General features: G+C 35.4%; 3 protein-coding genes across 3 annotated transcripts; 2 read left to right on the forward strand and 1 right to left on the reverse strand.

Moving 5' to 3' along the window:
• Window positions 1–206: 206 nt before the first annotated feature.
• Window positions 207–2,359, forward strand: LOC103842836 (membrane-anchored ubiquitin-fold protein 1). Its single transcript, XM_033285520.1, has 3 exons — window positions 207–1,494; window positions 1,746–1,910; window positions 2,000–2,359. The coding sequence occupies exons 1-3, from the start codon at window positions 1,362–1,364 to the stop codon at window positions 2,056–2,058; spliced, it is 357 nt and encodes a 118-aa protein (XP_033141411.1). The 5' UTR covers window positions 207–1,361; the 3' UTR covers window positions 2,059–2,359.
• LOC103842846 (uncharacterized) lies at window positions 2,113–4,054 on the reverse strand. The gene is given in 5 exon segments (NM_001301911.1): window positions 2,113–2,675; window positions 2,747–2,965; window positions 3,111–3,369; window positions 3,530–3,679; window positions 3,765–4,054. Coding segments are annotated over 5 exon segments (1,362 nt in total). The 5' UTR covers window positions 4,050–4,054; the 3' UTR covers window positions 2,113–2,226.
• On the forward strand, window positions 4,050–8,095 carry LOC103842826 (lamin-like protein). Its single transcript, XM_009119495.3, has 2 exons — window positions 4,050–5,146; window positions 5,449–8,095. The coding sequence occupies exons 1-2, from the start codon at window positions 4,972–4,974 to the stop codon at window positions 5,802–5,804; spliced, it is 531 nt and encodes a 176-aa protein (XP_009117743.1). The 5' UTR covers window positions 4,050–4,971; the 3' UTR covers window positions 5,805–8,095.
• Window positions 8,096–9,693: the final 1,598 nt, after the last annotated feature.

The raw sequence follows: 9,693 nt of genomic DNA on the forward strand, positions 1-9,693 counted from the left end.
GATCGAACCTGCTGAGGATTTATACCAATCAATATACAGAATGAAAGACATGACTCTACCATTGTAGATTCAAGTTCAGGTTATAACTAAATGTAAAAACTGAAACAAAAATCACAGCAAGGTCCTTCACCTGGTAATTAACACACAGCACTGTAATGTCAAATGAATCAGACAGATTAAAACTTAAGTGTATGCATATAATGAAATCTCCATTTGATTACATGTCGTCCCATGCAAGAAGAAGAAAAACTGAAAGGTGAGGTTGTTGTTATAGTCCAAGGTTGGTAGCTGTTAAAACCAAGTGACTTGGTCTGTCTCTAGACAATTAGGCTGCTGCAGGCTCATCCCATTTCTTAATCTTCTTATCCTCTGTTTTGTTTCCTTTTTCCTTATATGTTATTGCCTTTGGAAACGGGAAGCAAGTAAGCTTTGTTAAGGTCCATTATAGCTTTGTTAAGGTCCATGTGTTGACCAAATCATGATGAGACTATTCTTGATGAAGAGGATTGTTGTTGGTCAGATTCTTTGTTGCTTTCTCCCTTTGTCCTATCTTTTCTCTCGGATCTCATGTTACATTATTTTGTACGATGATGACTTGAAAATAAATGATTTTGCTATAACAATGAAACATGAATAACAAAATTTTCATAGTTGTGATTAACATTATTATAGGTTCCTCACTATAAGCTTTCACATTCAAGCATACAAATTGGATTGAGAAGTGGCCTTCTCTTCTTCTTCTTTCCTTTGTGATTGATTCCAATAAGGGAGAAAGAGAGAGAGAAGAGAGATAGGGGCAGGTCCAAAGGCGCATAGATGGGAAGAATATCAGATAAATATGGAAAACTTTGACCCCGCCATTTTGATTGATTCAATACACTGACTCTCTTCATCTCATCTCATTTCCCAACTCTCACTCTTTACTTCTCTCTGATGCGTGTTCTTGTTTGATTCATCGGCTCACATCAGTCACATAGCCACAGTAAGTAATCAGTCACCTTTTTTTTTTGAGAGTTTTTTTTTTCTTTTTCTCCTTTTTTCAAATCTGGATTTGTTGTTTTAGACCAGCAGCTATACATGATGAGGACATGTGTTAATTCTGTTAAAAACCCTCTGTTTTATTGCTCTGTTGCATTTCATGCGATCCATTTATGAATCAAGATTCTGTTAAAGAAGATTATCTACTAACCTACTTATACCTCTTCAGGCTTCTTCCCAGTCACTTATTGTTCTTTTATAGTTGCAGATAAGAGTAAAGAGCAAAAGAAGACCCTGTGGGATTTTGATACTATTGATAAACTGCAAAGTCTTTTTGAACTCTTTTGTAGTTGTTTGGTTGGTTCTTTTTTTGGCAATAATAGATGGCAGAAGTTGATGATCAACTAGAGATCAAGTTTCGCTTAAACGACGGTTCTGATATCGGTCCTAAAGCATTTCCGGATGCTACCACTGTTGCTGCATTGAAGGAGACTGTTATCTCTCAATGGCCTAGAGGTCAGTTTCTTAATGGCTTACTTTACCCTCCTCATGCACTTTGCGTTGTAAAGGCTTGAATGTTTCCTGTAACCAATGGTTATGGCATGATTTTCTATGATTACTTGTGAGAATCATGTCACCCTTTTGGATAATCTTATGCTTTATGTTTATCCTAATGGACACTTGCTGAGCCTGTGCTCAAACAACTCTTTTGTCACTGATCAACCTACTTGTGTCATTTGTTCTTGTCTTTTCATGATTCGAGCTAGAGAAGGAAAATGGACCGAGGACAGTGAAAGAGGTGAAGTTGATAAGCGCAGGGAAAGTTTTGGACAACAACAAAACGGTTAAAGACTACCGAAGCCCTGTCTCTACTCTCGTAGACTCTGTAACCACAATGCATGTCATCATCCAACCTCTACTTACAGAAAAAGGTATTCGAAGAGAACAAAGCCTCTACTTAAGCTTCAAAACTCTCTTCTCGACTTGACAATTGTTTCTTTTTATATATGTTTGGGAACAGAAAAGAAGCCTAAAGATGGTGATCCCAAGATGAACAAATGTGTCTGTTCAATCATGTAAGAGTGTGTTTCAGATTTGTGGTTTGGCTTTAGATTGTTTATCGATACAGATACATGATCAAAAGGGTTGTTGAACGTTTCTTTTATAAAGTATAAAATCAAATCTCTTTACAAGACCGAATCGTTTCTATATTCTTTATAAGACTAACGATGAATACTATTTGTTCCATCATCTTCGTTTTCTACCAGAGACGGTCTTCTTAACAGCACCAACAGAGACTAAGAACTGATCAAGAGAAGAGAGAGTCCTCATATCATCCGGAGGAAAATAGCTAGCCGCTTTACCCATCAGCGAAGTGAAGAGAATAGAGAGCGAAGGAGGACGGTTCACATATCTCTCCCCTAGAAGATCATCAAGAAACCCGAACGCAGCTAGAAACTCTGACCTCCCTGCGTTTACCGGAGCCTCGAAATGAGCTGGGATTATCCTCTTGAATCTCCAGTCACTCGCTATCTCATCGATCCAATCCCTCACTTTCTCAGGGACTTTGCTAAAGACCAGAGTCTTGACAATGGGAGAAACGATCAGCTTCTGTGACATTTGCGCAAAGCTCGCGTTTGGCTCCAAGAGATTAGATGGACCAAGAAACAGGATTTGCAGAACCATTCTTTCCCATCCTGCACGTTAAAAGACACTCATTGAGATCTTTTGTTTGATGAATTTGAATTTCAAGAAGTTGATGACCGACCTTTTTGGCGGGTGTTTGGGGTGTCAACGACAGGGTCATTAGGTACTTGTTTGCCTTTGCTAAGTATCTTCACAGCCAGTCCGTTCTTAGCCGAGGCCAGCAAGGACTCGCTGCTGATACTCGACGGCGGCTTCCGTGGGACGAAGATCACAGCGTCAGTGACTAGTAGAGTTCTTGAACGCTTATGGTAGAACGCTACTTCCACATACGGTCCAATTCCTGTATATTACTTATTCCATAAGTACAGGGCCGACCCTCGGATTTTGGACGACTATAAATAATTTAATAAATGATTTTTTAGACGAATGTTTCATGAGGCTTGGCTAAGGACCGCCAACAGGATTGAAATAGTGAAGGAACGTACCGACTTCAGGAGAGCTTAAGACTTTCTGCTCGATCTCATCAGCCCACGGGGTAGATAAGTCTCCGTCTTTAATGGTTTTGGCGCGAAAGATACCGAAAAACTCGAGTGGTAAGTTCAGTGGCCAGCTCCATTGTCTTGGCGCCACCCATACTTGAGCCTTGGGGAACTTTCTAGAGAACGGACCGACGAATATCTTGTGCTCGTAAGCAAAAGTTGGCAGGACAATGTACTCAACCGGAGCTCCCAACTCCTCAATAAGCTGCTTCAACATAAAAGTAAGCAAATAGAGTTCAGACATCGTTTAAAAGTAAATTATTCACAACCATGTGTTTATGAAACTAAAGCATGATACTTTTATCATTTTAACAATTCTCTGGAGATAGTAATCAATCAATAGATTAAATAAAAAAAGGGGGAACCTGAATACACTCTTTGGTGGGAGCAATGGGAGCATGAACCCATAAACCACCGGATTTGAGTTTGATGACAGTCATTCTTATATTCGTTGAGACACTGCTGAAACCTAAAGCTTGTTCTTGTTCAAACATCCATATGCTACCTTTTACCGCCTGCATAACAAGCAAAGGATCGAAATTCGAGATTGCTAATTGAAAGGCACTGTAATGGATTCTCAAACGAGTTCGAAAGCCTAACCTCGGTTCTGATGGTGCGCCGGTTAAGGAAAGGACCAAGAGGAAATGGAAAGCCAGTAAAGTTTATGTAAAACTGTTTGCTTCTATCGCCATCTGTAACGACTGTCTTGCTCGTCGAAGCAGCAGAGACCGTAACCGGACCTTTCATTTTCCGGTTAACGGACATGGGTCGACCGATCTTCAAGGACACACCGAGAAAGCTAGAGTTTTGATTCAATGGAAGCTTGGGATTAGGAAGAAACGATGCATGTTTCGGGAGATGAACGGCTATGGCCGCTGCCGCCATTTCTCTTGCTTCCCTTCTTCTTCCTTCTCAGTTCGATGCTCTGTTTCTATTGTTCGTTCAGCTAATGGAACTAGAAGCTGTTATGAGAACACGTGGATGGGTGTAATGGATAGTCGTTCCTACGTGGATTTTATGACTGATATCGTGTGGACATAAACCAATGTGATGACGTCAAAAACAAAAGATAAAAGGAAATTTAAGAAATATTCGTGGTCAACAACACGACGTCGTCTTATCGAATTACAATATCCATTGGTTGGTTCGCGGAAATGGTTACGACGTGCTATTATCAGTTGCGTGTGCATGTTATTGCGGGAACATATGATCTGCTTTTTTGTATGCGACGAGCCATAACATATCTCGTTATTTTACTAAGAAGTACAACTAATATAAGTACTCACATAGTTTTGGAAATTTTGATATGATAGTAATTTATTTTTATTTTAAATATTCAAAAGATCTATATATATATATATATATATATACTCATTTCGTATGTTAATAAAGGAATTGAATCTCTGAACCCTTGAAAGAAGAAAATGGAAATAAATTCCCGCCAAAAAGGTGAGAAAATATTACTACAAAACAGAATAATGCAATAACCCAGAGAAAAATAATAATAATGTCAGGCATTAAAAACTAATTACTCCCTTAACTATATAACGCGTACCTTTAATTAACGTGTACTTCATCGTCAACATCGAGGTTGATTAAAGTAGTAATAAGATTCCAAACGTTAGTTGAAGAAATTACGGATCTTGAGAGATCTTTTCCCCGTAAAACGAGAAATATGTATGTCTGATTTGACTTGGAAACAGCCCCACTCGCTCATATACATTCATTCATAAAACTGCTATTCATAAAACTGCTATTTCTTAAGAGTCATTAAGCACTGAGCTTCTTTTTCTTTCTAGAGTGATCGATGGCTAGACTTGCGTTGATTGCTGCGGCAGTGGTTCTAGCTTTTCTTGCGGCAGCTCCGGTGACTGAGGTGGCCGCTAAGAGATGGATAGTGGGTGATAACAAGTTCTGGAATCCCAATATCAACTATACCATTTGGGCTCAGGACAAACATTTCTACCTAGACGACTGGCTCTGTATTATTCTCTCTCACTCTCTATCGACATTGATTCTTGTCACACTCTACATTATATGATTTAGATCTGATGTGAAATGGGTCGCTTACACTCTTTTAATACGTTACAACATCTTAAAACCTTCGTAAGATCTTGTCCAACACAATCAATCTTATCTTGTCTGAAAAGGACCACTAGATTCTTTCCTAGTCGTTTTCTTACAGTAAAAGGACAACTAAGATTAATGTTTATCCTTTCACGTATCTTGTTTGACTTATATAGTTTCTATCCATGTGTCTCTATTTGTTTTTTTTTTCTTTCAGATTTTGTGTACGAGAGAAACCAATACAACGTTATAGAAGTGAACGAGACCAACTACATAAGTTGCAATGCCGATAACCCGATCGCTAACTGGAGCCGTGGATCGGGAAGGGACGTTGTTCATCTCAATGTGACCAGACATTACTATCTCATTAGCGGTAGCGGTGGTGGATGTTACGGTGGTATGAAGCTCGATGTTTTAGTTGAGAAACCGCCTCCCCCACCAATCGCAGCACCTATCAAGAACAGCGCAAGACGAGCCTTCTCCAACTTTGGTTTTGCACATCGGTTTGTCATTCCAGTAGCTGTTTTTACAGTGATCGGGACAATGTGGGACGCGGTACTGCGGTTTTGTTAACGAGTCTTGACTTCTTTTTATGAGAAAAAACGATTGTTTAGATTCTTAGCAAAGTGAAACTCCTTCCTCCGTAGCTCTTAGTGTTCGTTACTCTCTATTATGTTGGTTTCTTGGATCTTCAGTCATTCGTTGTGTCAGTGTGTCTGTGCCTTGGGAGATTGTTCATGCTTTGCTTTTGTTGGTGGGAAATCAATTGTTGAAACCTGAAAGATAAGTGTAATTTGCTTTATATGATAAGGAAAAACTTTATTGGACCTATATGGTGGGAAATCAACTATTTGCTTTTGTTGGTAGTTGCCACTATTACACTTTATATGATGTAACATGTCAATGACATCTATACACAACTATATGATAAAATAATATTTATTTCTAAACTCAATAAGTGCATACCGATAATCTGGTATTCTGGCCCTTGAGTCAGACAATATATGTATTTGATGTTGGAACATGATAAAGTTTTTCCCAAAGACTTGTTAGTTGCTATTTTAAAATTTTATCCAAAAGTTTTTCCCCCAAATTCTACTGCTTAACAACATATCTATAGTTTTTCTCACATATATAGTTGTTTATTCACATTTACAGAAATTATATGTGGATGAGAACATATATAACTTCAGTATTAAAGTTTTTGAACAAACATCTAGTTTTTCAAATATTTGATGTTTGTCTTGTAGGTGATATAATAAGTTGCAATTTGGCCGCGTTATCACATGACTTCAAAGATGTTTTGGAAACAGTTTATCTTCGACTCTTATGCAAGTCATATGGAAACTATAAACAATTCTTAAAAATATGTATATTTTTTTTTTCATAATGTGGAAATTGTTATCTATATAATATACTTTTAAGAACTTTAAAGACTAGAGCCATTATTTCATAAGATTGTACCATAACTGTTCATGTTCTTATGTATTCCATACTAATCTACTTTGCTCCTTTTCTTTTTTGGCAATTTTAAAATATTTGGTCGATTTTTAGTTGCATGAAGTTCACATCAATACTATTAAAACAGAAGACCCTTTTTTGAGGTACCCTCCTATTTCAACAATATTTACAAGACATTGCCACTGGAATATTTTTAAATCTATATTTTTTTGTTATAAATATATTCATCGTGATCTTTTTTGTGGTATTAAATGGTGGGACCCGCCCCTCTATCATTTAGGATACAAAATGTTTTTGAAAACAAATTGGATTTTCTATTGTTCTCTTCGATTCTTCTGTTCTTCAGACTCTTCTTCGTCCCAGCCTGCTAAAAATATGCGACATTTTTTTTTGAACAAATATATGCAACATTTTCCGAAACAAAATTATTCTCAACAAACATGAATCATAATTTATCTGCACATTTCTAGACATCGAACATGAATCATATTATGTTATTATATTATGTTTTCATATGTCAATCATTTAAAATTGTCATAACTTTATCATTTTCTAATAGGGAAATAATATATTTTGTTTAACCTAAATATACTAATAAGTAATAATCATTGACCAATATCTCACATATATCGATCAATATGTATGAAAAATACCTAACAATATATTCTCATATATTTTTACAAAAAAAAAAAATTCTCATATTCCATATTTCCATGTCAAATCTTGACCACAGTTTTTTTTTTTTCAACAAAGAAGCAACCACAGTTTAAATAGTGCTTTTTTTTTTTTACAAATACATCCTACATTTATGGCAATTTTAATTTAAGAGGATAGTTTTTTAATAATCCCAAATTTATTTATGAATATTCCTAATCGTAACTAATGTACCTTATTGTACTCAAAAATCGGCATTGGAAATAGTTAAACTTATTTTAACAACAAATATTTTAATTCCTAATCTTCAAGAAAAAAATATTTTAGTTCCTAATCTTACGCTCAAGAATATCGTAACTATATCGATTATTCGAATGTATAACCCTTAAACCTGCAAATCATATGAATATAGTCATCACCATCTCCACAATTCAACTAAAAAAAATAAGCTTAAACGTGAAGATCCTACAGCTCAAACCTGAAAACACAGCCGTTGAGACCATTCACATGTCTGTATTGAGAATGTTCTTCTATTTTTGTTTTGTTTGCTTAGAATTGTTTACTTTTACTTTAAACGCAAGAGTACGAAGCTGTCTTTGGTAAGGAAGAGAGACTAAGGAAAGAAGGTAAATAAGCTTTGGCGAAACAAAGGACATTACTGGAGAAGACTAAACAAGAAAGGGACGAGGCTCTTAGCATCATTCTGCAAGGAAAAAATGATAAACAATGAGGAACTTGGACGCAAAGTTGAAACTGAAGAGATGTTGAGGAAGGAGAAATAAGAACACTGAATGTTCTAATGTCAGACGAGTGGTTGAATTTTATATTGATTTTATAAATTAGGGATGCAGTTGTAAAATGAACAACTGAGAGAGGAAAGAGCTGGAGGAATCAGTGAAGAAACAAGAGGAAGAGCTTGAGAAGACAAAGAAGGAGAAGGAAAAAGAGCTGCTTAATAAGCAAGTACTTGATACGTCTAATATGAAGACAAGGTAATTAATTTTAAGACTCAGTTCAGAAAACAAGAAGTTATATTAATCATCGTATCAAAATTCATTTTGACAGGTGAGGCAGAGGAGAGAGTCAGAAGAGTTATTCAAGAGAAGAACAGAGTAGCTTGAGAAAGTGAAAGGAGAAGCTAGCTCTCTAGGACAAAACTTCATAAGATTTTACAAAGAAGAAGCAAGAGGTAAAAACGTAATAGAGGAAGAACTCAGCTGAAAAAAACTTAGCTAGCTCAGTCTGTTTAGAGATTCTGCTGCTTTTCCGTAACTACACTCGCCGCCATGGAATACCTTCTGGATTCTCCGATGAGTATTCTGTTACTCCAGGTACTTTAAACAAAACCAAAACGCCAAACCGAGCCTGAAATGTGTATTTCTTGATATGCAATGTAATTTACACTAGCTAGAGTTTTTTTATAACAAAAAATATTATTTTTTGTTTTAAAAGGAAACAAAACTCTTATTGGTTTATTTATACGACCAACATAATAAATGACACATTACTAAATTATAAATTACAAAAAAATTCAAAAAAACATAATAAACTACAAATCGCACTGCATTTTTGAAAAGATTAGGACTCGACCAACAATAAAGACTTTCCATCTTGTGTAGTGTGTGAAAAAAATTCTTTACTAATATCATATGGTCCTATTTAAAGAATATTTGAACTATTGCAACAAACGACAGATTTATCAATATATTATATACCTCAGTATATTCTGAATATATTAACTTTATAATTTGTCACATCCATAATAAATTAAACATACCATCATTATAAATCACTATACCTCAGTATATTCTGAATACATTAACTTAACAAATTTTCGCACCCACAATCATTATAAATTCACACTTTACCATTACGATATATCATCGAAAAAAATATATCTTAACGTGTTTCACCAAAAAAATATTATAATTCTCATAATAGTTAGAATTGTTTACCGTTGAATCAGCTACGAAATAATTTTTATTATTTGTAATAGTATAATTAATCAGACGGCTAAAAAACGTGTTTTACCAAATCTACGGGTTCTATAACCAAAATAACATCTGTGAAATCAAGTCACAACCAAAACATTTATCATAACATATCGGAGTAGCTGGAATATGTAAAAATTTCATTAAATAAAAGTTTTATCATAAAGTTATCCCGCGCTTTCAAAGCGCGGGTCAAAATCTAGTGTTTAATTAATATGCATAGACTAATAGGTATGGTGTTACAAAAAAAAAAAAAAAAAAAAAAAAAAAAAAAAAAAAAAAGACTAATAGGTATGGAACATATAGTCTATATTATAATACAAGACTAGTCTGTATGAAATATAATACAAAGACAA

The sequence above is a fragment of the Brassica rapa genome, chromosome A01 (assembly GCF_000309985.2).
Source record: "Brassica rapa cultivar Chiifu-401-42 chromosome A01, CAAS_Brap_v3.01, whole genome shotgun sequence".
Classification (NCBI taxonomy): Eukaryota; Viridiplantae; Streptophyta; class Magnoliopsida; order Brassicales; family Brassicaceae; genus Brassica; species Brassica rapa.